We start from the raw sequence: 17,783 nt of genomic DNA on the forward strand, positions 1-17,783 counted from the left end.
TCTCCCTCTCTCCTCCTCTCCTCACTGTGTGTTCCCCTCTCCTCCTCTCCTCTGCGTTCTCCTCCTCCTCTCCTCTCTCCTCTCCTCTCTCCTCCTCTCTCCTCTCTCCTCCTCTCCTCACTGTGTGTTCCCCTCTCCTCCTCTCCTCTCCTCTCCTCCTCCTCTCCTCTCCTCTCCTCCTCTCCTCTCCTCTCCTCCTCCTCTCCTCTCCTCTCCCTCCTCTCCTCTCCTTCCTCTCCTCTCTCTCCTCCTCCTCCTCCTCCTCTCCTCCTCCTCTCCTCCTCCTCTCCCTCCTCCTCCTCCTCCTCTCCTCTCCTCTCCTCCTCTCCTCTCCTCCTCCTCCTCCTCTCCTCTCCTCTCCTCTCCTCTCCTCTCCTCTCCTCCTCTCCTCTCCTCTCCCCCTCTCCTCTCCTCCTCTCCTCCTCTCCTCCTCTCCTCCCCCCAGGCCTGGAGTGGGAGCGCCGGGTGCAGGAGTTTGAGGAGCAGGATGAGGGGGAGGAGCCGGGGCTGTGGACGCGCTTCAGGGGGCTGCTGCTGCGGCTCAGCCTGCAGCTCTACCACCGGCTGCAGAGGCAGAGGGACGCCCTGACCACCGTGGCCCAGGGCCTGAAGGATAGGGCCGCCCGGGTGAGGCTCCACCCTCTACCGACCTCCACCCAAACCAACCTCCACCTCCACCACCACCCCCACCTACACCACCACCCCCACCTCCACCCTCTACCGACCTCCACCACCACCCCCACCTCCACCTCCACCACCACCCCACCTCCACCACCACCCCCACCTACACCCTCTACCGACCTCCAGCCAAACCCACCTCCACCACCACCCCCACCTACACCATCAACCGACCTCCACCCAACCCCACCTCCACCACCACCCCCACCTAGAACATCAACCGACCTCCACCCAAACCCACCTCCACCCCCACCTCCACCCCCACCTATACCATCAACCGACCTCCACCCAAACCCACCTCCACCACCACCTACACTCTCTACCGACATCCACCCAACCCCACCTCCACCTCCACCACCACCCCACCTCCACCACCACCCCCACCTACACCATCAACCGACCTCTACCAAACCCCACCTCCACCTCCACCACCACCCCCACCTACACCATCAACCGACCTCCACCCAACCCCACCTCCACCTCCACCACCACCCCACCTCCACCACCTCCCCCACCTACACCATCAACCGACCTCCACCCAAACCCACCTCCACCACCACCCACACCCTCTACCGACCTCCACCCAACCCCACCTCCACAACGACCCCCACCTCCACCATCTAACGACCTCCACCCAAACCCACCTCCACCTCCACCATCCACCCCAACTCCACCACCACCACCACCCCACCTACACCATCCACCCCACCTACACCTACATCACCAACTCAGTACTGGGCCTGTATTGTAGTATCATTGTCAGTACTGATGTACTGGGCCTGTACTGGTGTGAGTACTGATGTACTGGTTCTGTACTGGTGGTCCTCTAGGTGGGTCTGGGCCGGGTGGTGGACATGATGGGCTTGCAGCTCCGTCAGCTGCAGCTGTTCCTGTCGGCGCTGGCGCTGCAGACGGGGGCCCTGCGGGGCCTGGCCCTGACCCAGGTCCGGGCCCAGGCCGGCCTGCTGGCCGAGCTGGACCTGGTGGGCCAGCTCCGGGGTCTGCCCCACAGGGCCACCGAGGTCCTGGTGGACCTGCAGGAGCTCACCATGGTCCTGCTGCAGTTCCTCATCAACTCCAGCCCCCTGTACGCCATGGTGAGTCCATCCTCGCCCCCGTGTTACTGCTGCCTGAACACTGTTACAGTACCAAAGCCTTAACGCTGTTACCCTCTCAAAGCCTTAACACTGTTACAGTCCCAAAGCCTTAACACTGTAACAGTCTCAGCCTTAACACTGTTACAGCCCCAAAGCCTTAACGCTGTTACAGTCCCAAAGCCTTAACGCTGTTACAGTCCCAAAGCCTTAACACTGATACCCTCTCAAAGCCTTAACACTGTTACAGTCCCAAAGCCTTAACACTGTTACAGCCCCAAAGCCTTAACGCTGGTACAGTCCCAAAGCCTTAACGCTGTTACAGTCCCAAAGCCTTAACACTGTTACCCTCTCAAAGCCTTAACACTGTTACAGTCCCAAAGCCTTAACACTGTTACAGTCTCAAAGCCTTAACACTGTTACCCTCTCAAAGCCTTAACACTGTTACAGTCTCAAAGCCTTAACACTGTTACCCTCTCAAAGCCTTAACACTGTTACAGTCCCAAAGCCTTAACACTGTTACCCTCTCAAAGCCTTAACACTGTTACCCTCTCAGCCTTAACACTGTTACCCTCTCAGCCTTAACACTGTTACAGTCCCAAAGCCTTAACACTGTTACAGTCCCAAAGCCTTAACACTGTTACAGTCCCAAAGCCTTAACACTGTTACAGTCCCAAAGCCTTAACACTGTTACAGTCCCAAAGCCTAAACACTGTTACCCTCTCAGCCTTAACACTGTTACAGTCCCAAAGCCTTAACACTGTTACAGTCCCAAAGCCTTAACACTGTTACCCTCTCAGCCTTAACACTGTTACAGTCTCAAAGCCTTAACACTGTTACCCTCTCAAAGCCTTAACACGGTCTCAAAGCCCTGAGTCCTGACACCTGCTCTGTCTCTGTCTCAGCTGCAGCAGCCTAGCGACCAAGACGTGGACCTTTGAACCATCTTACACTCCTGAATATAGCTTTGCATACAAATGTACTGTAGGGATGTTTTCAGTAAATACAGATATTATACGTTCAGTTCATCAGGTCATGTGATGTTTCTAGCAGAAGCAGCCAGAGGATGTGTTAGTAAGGGGATAAGAATGGAGGCTTATTGACGGCAGTAGCTCACTGATGTCAACTGTGGCTTGTTTCAGAGTGTATGTATTTAAAAATAAAAGTGCAATAGTAACCCCATCCATGTTTTACTGACGTTATTTGAATAATGAACCGCAGATGCAACAGCCTTAAAGCCCTTAACAACGCAACAGTCTCAAAGCCTTAACAGTCCCAGTCTCAAAGCCTTAACAGTCCCAGTCTCAAAGCCTTACCAGTCCCAGTCTCAAAGCCTTAACAGTCCCAGTCTCAAAGCCTTAACAGTCCCAGTCTCAAAGCCTTAACAGTCCCAGTCTCAAAGCCTTACCAGTCCCAGTCTCAAAGCCTTAACTGTCCCAGTCTCGTAGCCCTTACCAGTCCCAGTCTCAAAGCCTTAACAGTCCCAGTCTCAAAGCCTTACCAGTCCCAGTCTCAAAGCCTTAACAGTCCCAGTCTCAAAGCCTTACCAGTCCCAGTCTCAAAGCCTTACCAGTAACAGTCTCAGAGCCTTACCAGTAACAGTCTCGTAGCCTTACCAGTAACAGTCTCAAAGCCTTACCAGTCCCAGTCTCAAAGCCTTACCAGTCCCAGTCTCAAAGCCTTACCAGTAACAGTCTCGTAGCCTTACCAGTAACTGTCTCAATGCCTTACTAGTAACCGTCTCGTAGCCTTACCAGTAACCATCTCGTAGCCTTACCAGTAACAGTCTCGTAGCCTTACCAGTAACCGTCTCGTAGCCTTACCAGCCCCAGTCTCAAAGCCTTCCCTCCTGACACCCCCCCAGCTGCAGCAGCCTAGCGACCAGGACGTGGAGGACTTCCTGAACCAGGAGCGCTTCACCACCCAGATCGCCCCGCGCCGCGACTCCACCAGCAGCCTGTTCCTCAAGGCCATGGACGGCCGGCCACGCCGCCGCAAGAGCCTGTACTCCCGGGCGCGGCTGGGCTCCGGCAGCGCCGCCAACCCCCAGGGGGCCGGCGCGGCCACGCCCGGCATGCCCAACGGCGGGGGCCCGGACCCCGGGAAGTGCCCCCCCGTCACCCCTCAGCGCAGGCCCTCTGCCACCGAGCTGCTGCTCAGCCCCATCCTACAGTTCGTGTCCCAGGGCCAGAAGGCCTTCGACTACCTGAGCCCCACCGGCCCGGCGGACCAGGGCGGGGCCGGGGCCCTGGTCCCCGAGGCCGAGGGGGCCGGGGTGGCGGAGGAGAAGGAGGTGGCTGAGGAGGAGCGCCCTCCGGTTACCGCCCAGCGGAGACCGTCCGCCATCGAGGTGCTGCTCAGCCCCATCCTACAGTACCTGAGCCCCGCCCTGCCCGCGGAGCAGGACAAGGAGGAGGACGAGGACGAGGAGGAGGAGGAGGAGGAGGAGGGGGCCAGGCTGGCCGAGGAGGAGGAGGTGGAGGAGGAGCTGAAGGAGGAGGTGGAGGAGCTGAAGGAGGAGGTGCAGGAGGAGGATGAGGAGGCTGAGGAGGATCGCCCTCCCGTTACCGCCCAGCGAAGGCCGTCCGCCATCGATGTGCTGCTCAGCCCCCTCCTACAGTACCTGAGCCCCGCCCTGCCTGCGGAGCAGGACAAGGAGGAGGAGGAGGAGGAGGACGAAGACTGAGGAGGCCGGAGACTGAGGGGCCCACTGCGGTGGGGCCCCCCACCTCCACAGCAGGATGTGCAAGTGCTGGGAGGGGAGGAAGAGGAGGAGGAAGAGGAGGAGGGAGAGGAGGGGGTGCCTTTGTCAACAGGCATATGGGTCGATTAGCTTAGAGCCTCAACCAGTCGTTGGGGCTCAGTGTCGTGTTGTCCGTGGTGACGGGGTAGGAACACAACACTGTGATCCTCAACACGCATCCAGAGCTCCACCTTTGAACCACCTTAAACTCCTGAATACAACTATTTACTATAGGGATGTTTTCAGTAAATACAGATATTATACGTTCAGTTCATCAGGTCATGTGATGTTTCTAGCAGAAGCAGCCAGAGGATGTGTTAGTAAGGGGATACGAATGGAGGCTTATTGACGGCAGTCGCTCACTGATGTCAACTGTGGCTTCAGAGTGTATGTATTTAAAAATAAAATTGCAATATTAACCGTTTCCATGTTCTACTGCCTTTAATTTAATAATGAACCACAGAATAAATGTTCTACTCACAGAAAGCACTTTTAAAAGCCTGGTTAATGTCAAACTGACAAATTTTAGTCTTCACTTCTACCCAAGATGTACTTTTGTGACATGCGCACACAATCTGTACACTTTGATTATGGAGATGAGAAGGTTGGGGTGGTTTTGCCTTCCGTCATTAATAATCCATCAAATGCCCAACATTACATGAAGACATTCACAATCTAACGGCGCTGAACTCGGACTCTTTCTGGAATCTCTGGAAGTCACAGAGAAAGAAAACGCTTGAAGAGACAACGATTCAAGATGAGGATGAATGTACCAACCAGCTCACAGCAGCAGAGATAGAGTATCAGTAATGTTTGTTTGTTTATGTAAATACATACATACTGCAAGAGTATATACATCGGTGCATACATACATACAGTCATACATTGATATGAAGTATATACATCTACAAATGAAACATTGGTTCCAAGTCCGTTTGACTTTCCTCTCATGTCTTATTTATACATCAACATCTGACATCATATAAGACATCCGAACTCAGTCTGTGAATTCCTCTTCTGACCCAGTTCTTCTTCTTCGTTAGCAGCCATCAGCCAACGTCCATACAGCAGTGTTTCCCATAGCGCGCCTCATCCATAATTCATCCCCATCTTACGGAGGTCGCTGTAATCAGAACCCAAGAGATGACCTTACATCATCAAGATAATCGTCACGGTTACAGCAGCTGTGGGTTAACAGTCAGGTACAGGACGATGGTTTAAGGACCAGCAATACTTTACCTCCTTTCCGACCGAGGTCCAACGTACTTGACACAAGTCCCAGGTACTTCGCTTAGGCACAGAATTGAGATGTAATTCATTCAAAGTAATCAGCATGCCAGAAATCAATGACTCCATATTCCATCATAGCCATAACCATTTAAAACACCACATATACTGTTTTCTTTGTGAGGCGTAATTTCCTGTGTTATACCGCTAGCCATCAAGTGACCATTACAGCATCAAAGTAGTTTTAGTTTTGATACATGAGAACCATTATAAAATACTGGTATTTTATCAATGAATCATCAGCATGGTTCCCACCCACGTCTATTGAACATTGTTCCAGACCTCATCCTGGAGATGATGGATGAGATGGTGATCAACGCGTCATCGCAAACTTCGAGGAAGGTCTGCGGTCTTTCGAAGAAGAGTTTTGAGAAGTGGCTCAGCCCTCAACCCGGAGGGGCGGGCACGCTCGTTAAAACACACTTCCTAGAACACATGAGCGTTCACAAGACCTCGTGTTTTAATTATGACACATTGCAAATATGAAGAGATTCTGAAATGAACAACAAGAGATAATGATACTCAACTGTTAGCCTACTGGTGCTCGGCTATAGAAAGGGAGACCAGTGATTCCCAAATTGTTGGTCCGATCCCTTCATCCCCACCAACACTTCCTCTGAACTAGTCTGATATTAGTGATCAAAGCCTAGTGGCCTTGGAGCTAGGGTTATACTATTATCACTGAGCATCATTATGTATATGGAAGTAGACTAGAATCTAATATTATACTATTATCATATAGTATCATTATTACTATTGACGTAGACTTGAATCTAATATTATACTATTAACAAAAAATAAAAAATAGCCTAATATTGAGTGACCAGAGAAAGGAGAAACATAAGGACAGGGAGGGAAGCAATCAACGAAGGGGGTGGGATGAGACAGATGGTGTGTTGGTAGCAGAGATCAGAGCTCCATAGGACGGCCCGTAGCAGAGCAGCTAGACATAGGGTCCCCCTGCCTCTGGCTATCTCCCACACTATCTGAAGACATCCACTGTATTATGTTTCAGAGGACTGTGGTGGAACCCAAATTGAAAAAATTAGATAACAAGCACAAAAAATGAAATGTCCACATTTCGTTTGGTAAAGAGTGTACAGTCGTACAGACCACATACACATGTCAAACCTGAAACACGTCTACAGCACCAATAGAAGCTCTACGCTTCCCAGAACTAGGAAATATCTACAGTACTGTAAGCCACTCAAACACTGCAAGAAGACCATCAAACCCGAGAAGAACAGACACATTCACATCCAGACTAGGGCTGCACGATATGGGCAAAATATGATATCCCGATATTTTTTGGCTGAATGGCGATATACGATATATATCTCGATATTTTCTAGAGTTTTTTTTGTAAGTCAAAAGCCAAATGTGAGATCTTGCAAGCACTTTTATTAAAACATAGGTCAGTATTACTGCAACATGTGATTTCTTATCGTTATTTTCAACAGAATTGAGTGAACATGTTTAAAAAAGTGAACATGTTTTTCACCTTCTTCACAAAATAATCACCTATGCAAAACAATATAAAGCTGTAGGTTACACACATTAACTACCATTAAGAGCATTGGCTTCGTCGCATTGTCCTGCGTACTACGGTGAGGGTTTCAGTGCGCCGTAACTTTAATCCCCCGCCCCCTCCCTTCTCCGTTCCATTTGGGAACATGTTTGGTTTCATTTTGCTTGTTTCGTATATTTTAATTAATTAATTAAGAGCGTCACCAGAGGGCGCCCCCAACACATTTGCCGAGCGCCGGCCCTGGTTTCGGGGCAGAAGAAACTGTCGCGCCGGTGATGCAGCAGCACAGCCACGGAGTTTTACGCATTCCTCATACTGCACTTTGTGCCGCTGCTGTAAATGGTGGAACAGATTTGTCGTGCTTCCACTTTTAGTCTCAACGGTTTTGCTACACTCTCTACAGATGACCTGCAGCTGCTGCTCATCTGTATTTTTTAAACCCGAACTATTTCCACATTATGGAGCCGTTGTTTCTCCTTTTTGTAACAATTTCGTCTCCCGCCGCCGTCTCGTTTTCTTTACGGGTATCATCCATGCTTGTTGTGTTGTGAGGGGGCGGCGGGGGCGGGAATGAGGCGTCTTTGCACACGGCACGTTCGGAAAGACAGAGTGGGAGGGGGAGGGGTCGCGCTCACAGTCTCCAAGGCAAGCGCTGCAGACGCTTGAGGGGGAAACTGACCATTTTAACGCTTATCGATATAAACGATATTGTCAAATCTTGTATCCCCTTGGAAATTATATCGATATATCGTGCATAGCCGATATATCCTGCAGCCCTAATCCAGACCCTCTGGAATCTCTAAGTCACAGAGAAAGAAAAAGCCTGAAGAGACAACGATTCAAGATGAGGATGAATGGACCAACAAGTTCACAGCAGCAGAGACAAATAGAGCAGTAGTAGAGACCATTAGAGTATCAGTAATGTTTTTATGTGTATGTAAAAACATACTGCAAGAGTACATACATACATGCATAAATACATACATGGATAAAGACAGAGACATACGTACATGCAGACAGAGACATACATACATGTATACAAACATGCCTGGTAATGTATTGTTTATTTGACTGCACGTATGCTATGGTGGGTCCAGGGGTCAAAGGAACATCCACTTGGGTCACGGCATGAAAGTACTGAGAACCCCATCTCTGCTCTTTAACCAGATGAACAGAACTAAGGTCAGAACTTATGCTCCTGAAAGTACAATAGGCGGTAAAGACAGCCTAGATAAACTCCAATATAAACAGAGGCTTGAAATAAAAGACTCCTAACACCAAATATGAACGAGTATGTCTCTGCTGTCCTGAGTAGAAGGAAGACATTTTTTGTTAGTGGATTTTAATATATTTATACATGAATGCAGTTGAGTCAATCCTGTTGTATCAAATAAAAAGGGTGCATACTTACGCTTAACCTAAACATCTCCACTAATGCTACTCTACTGCCCCCTGCTGGCCGTGGATAGCAACTGCCTTTAAGTCTACGGGTCCAAGTGTGGTCCCCCGATGGTCCCCCGGTGGTACCTTGGTTGTACCTGCTCTCCGATGGTACCCTGAAGGATTCTCCCTTGCTCCTTAAGGGGAGAGTTGTCATGTAGGCCACTGTGAATTAGTACAATACAAATAAAAGGGATGTCATCTGCAATGTAACCTGGTCACTGAGATAAACTACATGAATGTAGATCTGTGAAACAATGTGCTTTAGTCTGCAGGAAGAGGGCAGACTGTATTTTATATCAAAAGTTAAATAATGAGAAACCTCCGATTTGGTCTGAAAATATATATTTATTAGTATGAAAACAGTCGTCGATAACGGAACAGTTCCCTGAGCGTTTAGCCGGACGAACAAAACCAGGATCCACCGTTGACCCACTTCAGGACTTCGCCCACACCCAGATCTCTGGGCTCAGGTCTAGGTCCTCTGCCCATCGTAAACAATAGAATGCCGGCACAAATACAATCAGCTGAGGTGCCAGGAGGAGTGTGAACGGGTCCTTCACAGAGCAGACCAGCGCTCACACCCAGCACCAGGGTTCAAGTTCGGAGTCACAGGGACAAGGGAACAAAAGATCGGTCCAATCGAGGTAGTACCGGCTGGTCCTCAGACCCCCTGGTCCTCAGGCCCCCTGGTCCTCAGACCCCCTGGTCCTCAGGCCCCTGGTCCTCAGACCCCTGGTCCTCAGGCCCCTGCAGGGGCCCCATGTCCTCTATGGGCCCCCAGACCCTCCTGTGGCCCCTGGTCCTCTAGAGGCCCCTGGTCCTCTAGGGGCCCCCAGGTCCTCTAGGTGCCCCTCTACGTCCTCCTCCTCTTGCCGGACTTTGAGCCGTTGGCCCTCAGGTCCCTCCCCGTGACCCTTGACCTCTTCGTCGGGCGGCCCCTGCCATGCGCCGCCCTCTCCTCCCGGTCGGCGTCCCGGCCGGGCCCCGGGTCTCCGAGGGGGCTGGCTGGCTGCTGGGGGTCCCTCAGGGAGGGGTCGGGGTCGACGCCCAGCAGAGCAGTCAGCTGGAGCCCCTCCCACAGGCTGGGCTCTGCGTCCTAGAGGGGAGACACAGCCGGGAGCTGAAGGGAGGGAGGGGAGGGCTGGAGGGAGGTTGGGGAGGGGTTACCTCTCTGGGGGAGGGAGGGAGGGAGGGAGGGGGGTTACCTCTCTGGGGGAGGGAGGGAGGGGAGGGCTGGAGGGAGGTTGGGGGGGGGTTACCTCTCTGGGGGAGGGAGGGAGGGAGGGAGGGGGGTTACCTCTCTGGGGGAGGGAGGGAGGGAGGGGGGGTTACCTCTCTGGGGGAGGGAGGGAGGGAGGGAGGGAGGGAGGGAGGGAGGGGGGTTACCTCTCTGGGGGAGGGAGGGAGGGGGGTACCTCTGTGGGGGAGTGGGGGGGGGGGGGAGGGAGGGAGGGAGGGAGGGGGATTGGGGGGGGTTACCTCTGTGGGGGAGGGGGGGAGGGGGGTACCTCTGTGGGGGAGGGAGGGAGGGGGGTACCTCTATGGGGAGGGAGGGGGGGGGGTACCTCTGTGGGGGAGTGGGGGGGGGGGAGGGAGGGGGGGGGGTACCTCTGTGGGGGAGTGGGGGGGGGGAGGGAGGGGGGTACCTCTGTGGGGGAGGGAGGGGGGGTACCTCTGTGGGGGAGGGAGGGAGGGGGGTTGGGGGGTACCTCTGTGGGGGAGGGAGGGAGGGAGGGGGGTACCTCTGTGGGGGAGGGAGGGAGGGGGGTACCCCTGAGGGGGAGGGAGGGGGTGAGGGGGGTACCTCTGAGGGGGTGAGGGGGGTACCTCTGAGGGGGTGAGGGGGTTACCTCTGAGGGGGAGGGAGGGGGTGAGGGGGTTACCTCTGAGGGGGTGAGGGGGGGGGGTACCTCTGAGGGGGTGAGGGGGTGAGGGGGGTACCTCTGAGGGGGAGGGAGGGGGTGAGGGGGTTACCTCTGAGGGGGTGAGGGGGTTACCCCTGAGGGGGTGAGGGGGTACCTCTGAGGGGGTGAGGGGGGGGGGGGTACCTCTGAGGGGGTGAGGGGGTGAGGGGGGTACCTCTGAGGGGGAGGGAGGGGGTGAGGGGGTTACCTCTGAGGGGGTGAGGGGGTACCTCTGAGGGGGTGAGGGGGTACCTCTGAGGGGGTGAGGGGGTGAGGGGGGTACCTCTGAGGGGGTGAGGGGGGTACCTCTGAGGGGGTGTGGAGGTCCACAGCCAGCTGGAGGTCGGTGATGAGCTCTAAGGAGGTTCTGTAGGGGGGGTTCTTCAGGTGACAGAGCCGCTTCTGGACCAGAGCCAGAGCCTGAAGAACACAACACCTTTACCCTCAGCCCCACCGCCCCGTGGTCACACACTACCGGCGCTCGGCAGCCATGGATCTCGTCTAATTAGGATGATCCATTAAGCACTTTATCAAGTACCAATAATCATTATTTTGCTTAGTGTTGCAGTTAACGGATCATTATAAAACAAATGGTTTAAGTTTTCTTGGCTGCTGGTCAGATAAAGAATGTCCATCAAAGACCTGACTGTTGGAATACCTCTGTGGGGTCTCCCAGCTGGCACAGCAGGGACAGCAGCACGCACTCACACTTCTGTTGGGAGAGGAGCAACGTCAGCCTCACGTCTACACAACGTCGGCCTCACGTCTACACAACGCCGGCCTCACGTCTACACAACGTCGGCCTCACGTCTACACAACGCCGGCCTCACGTCTACACAACGCCGGCCTCACGTCTACACCGCGTCAGCCTCACGTCTACACCGCGTCAGCCTCACGTCTACATCAGAGGACCAGAGCTGGTGTGTGTTCTAGGTCCAGAGTGTGTGTTCTAGGTCCAGAGTGTGTGTTCTAGGTCCAGAGTGTGTGTTCTAGGTTCTGGTGTGTGGTTCTAGGTTCTGGTGTGTGGTTCTAGGTTCTGGTGTGTGGTTCTAGGTTCTGGTGTGTGGTTCTAGGTTCTGGTGTGTGTTCTAGATCCAGAGTGTGTTCTAGGTTCTGGTGTGTGGTTCTAGGTTCTGGTGTGAGGTTCTAGGTTCTGGTGTGTGTTCTCGGTCCAGAGTGTGTGTTCTAGGTTCTGGTGTGTGGTTCTAGGTTCTGGTGTGTGGTTCTAGGTTCTGGTGTGTGGTTCTAGGTTCTGGTGTGTGGTTCTAGGTTCTGGTGTGTGGTTCTAGGTTCTGGTGTGTGGTTCTAGGTTCTGGTGTGTGTTCTAGGTCCAGAGTGTGTGTTCTAGGTCCAGAGTGTGTTTTCTAGGTTCTGGTGTGTGGTTCTAGGTTCTGGTGTGTGGTTCTAGGTTCTGGTGTGTGGTTCTAGGTTCTGGTGTGTGGTTCTAGGTTCTGGTGTGTGGTTCTAGGTTCTGGTGTGTGGTTCTAGGTTCTGGTGTGTGTTCTAGGTCCAGAGTGTGTGTTCTAGGTCCAGAGTGTGTTTTCTAGGTTCTGGTGTGTGGTTCTAGGTTCTGGTGTGTGGTTCTAGGTTCTGGTGTGTGTTCTAGGTCCAGAGTGTGGTTCTAGGTTCTGGTGTGTGTTCTAGGTCCAGAGTGTGGTTCTAGGTTCTGGTGTGTGGTTCTAGGTTCTGGTGTGTGTTCTAGGTCAAGAGTGTGTGTTCTAGGTTCTGGTGTGTGGTTCTAGGTTCTGGTGTGTGGTTCTAGGTTCTGGTGTGTGTTCTAAGTCCAGAGTGTGTGGTTCTAGGTCCAGAGTGTGTGGTTCTAGGTTCTGGTGTGTGTTCTAGTTTCTGGTGTGTGTTCTAGGTTCTGGTGTGTGGTTCTAGGTCCAGAGTGTGGTTCTAGGTTCTGGTGTGTGGTTCTAGGTTCAGAGTGTGGTTCTAGGTTCTGGTGTGTGGTTCTAGGTCCAGAGTGTGTGGTTCTAGGTTCTGGTGTGTGTTCTAGGTTCTGGTGTGTGTTCTAGATTCTGGTGTGTGTTCTAGGTTCTGGTGTGTGTTCTAGGTTCTGGTGTGTGGTTCTAGGTCCAGAGTGTGTGTTCTAGGTTCTGGTGTGTGTTCTAGGTTCTGGTGTGTGGTTCTAGGTCCAGAGTGTGGTTCTAGGTTCTGGTGTGTGGTTCTAGGTCCAGAGTGTGTGTTCTAGGTTCTGGTGTGTGGTTCTAGGTTCTGGTGTGTGGTTCTAGGTTCTGGTGTGTGGTTCTAGGTTCTGGTGTGTGTTCTAGGTTCTGGTGTGTGGTTCTAGGTTCTGGTGTGTGGTTCTAGGTTCTGGTGTGTGGTTCTAGGTTCTGGTGTGTGTTCTAGGTTCTGGTGTCTTCTAGGTTCTGGTGTGTGTTCTAGGTTCTGGTGTGTGTTCTAGGTTCTGGTGTGTGTTCTAGGTCCAGAGTGTGTGTTCTAGGTCCAGAGTGTGTGTTCTAGGTTCTGGTGTGTGGTTCTAGGTTCTGGTGTGTGGTTCTAGGTTCTGGTGTGTGGTTCTAGGTTCTGGTGTGTGGTTCTAGGTTCTGGTGTGTGTTCTAGGTTCTGGTGTGTGTTCTAGGTTCTGGTGTGTGTTCTAGGTTCTGGTGTGTGTTCTAGGTTCTGGTGTGTGTTCTAGGTTCTGGTGTGTGTTCTAGGTTCTGGTGTGTGTTCTAGGTTCTGGTGTGTGGTTCTGGGTTCTGGTGTGTGGTTCTAGGTTCTGTGTGTTCTAGGTTCTGGTGTGTGTTCTAGGTTCTGGTGTGTGGTTTTGGGTTCTGGTGTGTGTTCTAGGTTCTGGTGTGTGTTCTAGGTTCTGGTGTGTGTTCTAGGTTCTGGTGTGTGTTCTAGGTTCTGGTGTGTGTTCTAGGTTCTGGTGTGTGGTTCTAGGTTCTGGTGTGTGGTTCTGGGTTCTGGTGTGTGGTTCTAGGTTCTGGTGTGTGTTCTAGGTTCTGGTGTGTGTTCTAGGTTCTGGTGTGTGGTTCTGGGTTCTGGTGTGGTTCTAGGTTCGGGTGTGTGTTCTAGGTCCAGAGTGTGTGTTCTAGGTTCTGGTGTGTGGTTCTAGGTTCTGGTGTGTGGTTCTGGGTTCTGGTGTGTGTTCTAGGTTCTGGTGTGTGTTCTTGGTTCTGGTGTGTGGTTCTAGGTTCTGGTGTGTGTTCTAGGTTCTGGTGTGTGGTTCTAGGTTCTGGTGTGTGGTTCTGGGTTCTGGTGTGTGGTTCTAGGTTCTGGTGTGTGTTCTAGGTTCTGGTGTGGGGCGGTGCCTCGTACCCGCTGCTCCAGCAGGCTCAGGCAGGGTGTGTAGCGCCTCTCTGAGGCGTAGGGGTCTCTGGGGTCCGACAGGTCCTGGCACAGCGAGCAAACCCACTCCGGCCTACAGTCAGAACCAGCGGAGGAGACGTTGAGGAGAGGGCGGGAACACGGACTACACCTTTAGGATCCAACAAACCAACTCAGAAAATACTGAAACATGGGACTGAGACCCCCACAGGGGGTCCTGGTGTCAGAGGCCCCCCCCACCACGGGGGTCCTGGTGTCAGGGGCCCCCCCACCACGGGGGTCCTGGTGTCAGAGGCCCCCCCCACCACGGGGGTCGTGGTGTCAGGGGCCCCCCCACCACGGGGGTCGTGGTGTCAGGGGCCCCCCCACCACGGGGGTCCTGGTGTCAGAGACCCCCCCACCACGGGGGTCCTGGTGTCAGGGGCCCCCCCACCACGGGGGTCCTGGTGTCAGGGGCCCCGACACCATGCACCGGTACATGCCGGTGCATTCAGGTTCTCCCTCAGATAACCCCGCCCACTCAACCCGCCACCACCCAGGAGGGGGGGAGCAGGGACTGGCCCCAGACGGCCCCAGACGGCGGCGGACCCCTCTGATGGGGCCCGGAGACACGGGACCTCCAGACAGAGCGCTCTTACCCGGAGAGGGCCCCGGGGGGGACGTGGCAGGCGCCGTGGAAGCTGCGCTCACACCGGCTACAGGCGGCGTCGCAGGACAGGGCGTGGCAGCACGCGCAGGGCGCCAGGGACCCAGGGGCCGGGGGGCCCTCAGGGGACCCGGGCGATGACAGAGGCTGGAGGTAGGAGTCCTGCTCCTCGTCACGGGGCTGCAACACAGAAGGGTCTGGGGTCAGCTCCTCGGTACCGTGGGTCGTACCATACTGGCCCACAGCGGGGGACGAGTGGGTCGTACCATACTGGGCCACAGCGGGGGACGAGTGGGTCGTACCATACTGGGCCACAGCGGGGGGCTAGTGGGTCGTGGGACCCCCAAACCCCCTCCAGGGATGGATCAGAACATTCCCTACCAGGTCGTCGTCCATCAACTCCTCCAGGAACATCTCCTGCTCCGTGTCTCCGGCGTGGAGACGGTAGCGGGGAGTCGGGCAGCCGGGAGCGCCCGCCGACAGGGGCAGCCGGTACAGAGACACCACCGGCCACAGGCTGCAGGGGCCCGACGCCGCCCGGCTGCAGGGGCCCGACGCCGCCCGGCTGCAGGGGCCCGGCGCCGCCCGGCTGCAGGGGCCCGGCGCCGCCCGCCCGGCGCCCTCCCCCGGCGGCCGTGGGGCCACCAGCTCCCCTCCTGGGGTCTCAGGACCGGCCGGGTCCTCGGCTGAAGCTCCGGCCGTCTGCGCCCAGCCCGCTCCGTGAGGATCGGCGGGGGGCGCTTCCTGCACGCCGGGGTACGCTGGCCGATTGTGCCCCCGGGGGTCCGAGGGGCCCTCGGCCCGGGGGGACGGAGGGGAGCCCTCGGACACCCGGGGCCACAATCCTATGGGAAAACCGGGGGAGACGTCCCCCGGGGGCGCGGGGTCGGACACGGTGGAGGTCAGCTCGTTCTCCTGGATGTTGGGGGCCCACAGACGCTCCTCCGGGCCCCGACTGGAGGAGTCTGCCAGGGCCTTCACCGTCCTGGTGGTCGGGGGCGGAGCCTCTGGGGAGGGCGGGGTCCCTCTGGGGTCCGAGCTGGGCTGTTCACGCTCGGGGTCAGAGGTTAAGGAGTCTCCGGCGTTACTGCTACTGCTAGAGAAACTATCCAGGATGATCTGGTACAGAAGGGGGTTCTGGTCCCTGACCTGGTTAACCCTCGAGGAGTTGCGACCCCACCAGTAGGGGGGTGGGGTCTGCCGCTCTGATGGGGGGGGGGGGTGGCGGCCTGGGCTCCTCAGTGACCGGTTGGATCTGGTTCTCAGCCAAGGGCTGATCTGATGGGGGAGGGGGTGGCGGCCTGGGCTCCTTAGTGACCGGTTGGATCTGGTTCTCAGCCAAGGGTCGCTCTGATGGGGGAGGGGGTGGCGGCCTGGGCTCCTCAGTGACCGGTTGGATCTGGTTCTCAGCCAAGGGTCGTTCTGATGGGGGAGGGGGTGGCGGCCTGGGCTCCTCAGTGACCGGTTGGATCTGGTTCTCAGCCAAGGGTCGTTCTGATGGGGGAGGGGGTGGCGGCCTGGGCTCCTCAGTGACAGGTTGGATCTGGTTCTGAGTCGGGTGCCCGGCGGGTGCCTCTGCATCACGGCCGGCGCCCCTGGAGGGGAAGCCGCCCCAGGGGAAGGCCAGCGGCGTGGCGGGATCCACCGCCGACGGCGCTATGGTCTGAGTGACTTGTTTACAGAGAGCGTGGTAGGAAGAGTTCTTGGGCCGCCCCGGTTTTCTTTTCACCGGGGTGTCAGAGTCTAACACCACCGTGGGGGTGGTGGACGTGATGGGCGCCCCCAACATGATGACCTTCTGGCCCGGCCCGCCCACCGGGCCGCCCGTCTTGTCCTTGAGGAAGCCGCTCAATGCAGAAGACAGGATGGGGTAGAAGGTGGTCCCGACGGGGAGCACGCAGTAGGGGGGCTGGTTGGGCGGGTTGGCCACGGTGGGTGGTACTGCGCCCGGGGGGAGATCTGCAGAAGGTGTCGGCGGTAGAGGCGGTGCGTTTGGTACCACCAAGGACCCGTCAGAGTGAGTGATGTGTGAGTGACCGGACGGGGCCTGGATGTGGACCTGAAGGAGGCCTGCAGGGGTCCACACCGAGGTGGTGGGGGCTCGACCTGTCTGCGATTGGCTTTGATGGCCTGACCCAAAATAATAATGGCTGGAGCTCTGAAGGCTCGATCCAACAATGCTGGACTGCTGTTGGCCGGTCTGCGGTTGGCCGGTCTGCGGTTGGCCGGTCGGCGGTTGGCCGGTCGGCGGTTGGCCGGTGCGCGGTTGGCCGGTGTGCGGTTGGCCGGTCTGCGGTTGGCCGGTCTGCGGTTGGCCGGTCTGCGGTTGGCCGGTCAGCGGTTGGCCGGTCTGCGGTTGGCCGGTCTGCGGTTGGCCGGTCTGCGGTTGGCCGGTCAGCGGTTGGCCGGTCTGCGGTTGGCCGGTCTGCGGTTGGCCGGTCTGCGGTTGGCCGGTCAGCGGTTGGCCGGTCTGCGGTTGGCCGGTCAGCGGTTGGCCGGTCTGCGGTTGGCCGGTCTGCAGTTGGCCGGTCTGCAGTTGGCCGGTCTGCTGATGTACTGGTCTCCAACCAGGCTCACATGAGGACAGCGTGGGGGGGGCAGCATATCTTACAATTGATTGGTCTGGGCAAAAGAAAGGCACATGAGACCTGGCTGATCCCAGAACAGAGGGGTGACTGGCTGAGCGCTGGGGCGGGGCGGGGCGCGGGGGGCGTCTGGTTTGAGGGAGGACTGTGGCTGGCCGAGGAGGGGGATAGAGGGAGGCTGTGGCCGTCGACGCGGCGGGGGGCGCAGGGGGCGCAGCCACACCGCCCAGGGGCTGGGAGAGACATTCTTGAGGGTTGGTTTCCTTGCAGGCGAAAGGAACCTGAGACACTCGAAGCTCACCTGCAAAAGAACAAGCAACACATGAACAGGTGGGAGACTGCCCCGCCAGACGATACCAGGGTCTGCAGCCACTGGACTGCTTTTGTAGCCTACTCCTAGACCATTCTAGTCCCACTATGCCCTAACCTAAGCCAGATGTTAACGTTTTTCAAGTTGACCCACGTGTAGGGCTCGGCGATTAATCAAATTTTGTCGTGATTTCAATTTTAGTGTCCAACGATTACAAAAATAATATAATCTAATTTTCGATTATTATTCTAAATATTTTTTTTTATTCGATGTTTTATAGAAAGTGAAC

The 17,783-nt window shown here is 55.7% G+C and overlaps 2 protein-coding genes across 2 annotated transcripts; one reads left to right on the forward strand and one right to left on the reverse strand.

Annotated features, from left to right (window-relative positions):
- Positions 1–438: 438 nt before the first annotated feature.
- On the forward strand, positions 439–5,004 carry plin6 (perilipin 6). Its single transcript, XM_030357674.1, has 3 exons — positions 439–627; positions 1,509–1,775; positions 3,637–5,004. Exons 2-3 carry the CDS (start codon positions 1,533–1,535, stop codon positions 4,456–4,458), a joined length of 1,065 nt encoding a protein of 354 aa, XP_030213534.1. The 5' UTR covers positions 439–627; positions 1,509–1,532; the 3' UTR covers positions 4,459–5,004.
- Positions 5,005–9,098: 4,094 nt separating this feature from the next.
- On the reverse strand, positions 9,099–16,398 carry LOC115545713 (serine/arginine repetitive matrix protein 1). The gene is made up of 6 exons (XM_030359120.1): positions 14,981–16,398; positions 14,592–14,779; positions 13,945–14,047; positions 11,336–11,389; positions 10,984–11,097; positions 9,099–9,869 (listed from the first exon to the last, which is right to left on the reverse strand). Exons 1-6 carry the CDS (start codon positions 16,178–16,180, stop codon positions 9,627–9,629), a joined length of 1,902 nt encoding a protein of 633 aa, XP_030214980.1. The 5' UTR covers positions 16,181–16,398; the 3' UTR covers positions 9,099–9,626.
- Positions 16,399–17,783: the final 1,385 nt, after the last annotated feature.

The sequence above is a fragment of the Gadus morhua genome, chromosome 6, assembly GCF_902167405.1.
Source record: "Gadus morhua chromosome 6, gadMor3.0, whole genome shotgun sequence".
Taxonomy (NCBI): Eukaryota; Metazoa; Chordata; class Actinopteri; order Gadiformes; family Gadidae; genus Gadus; species Gadus morhua.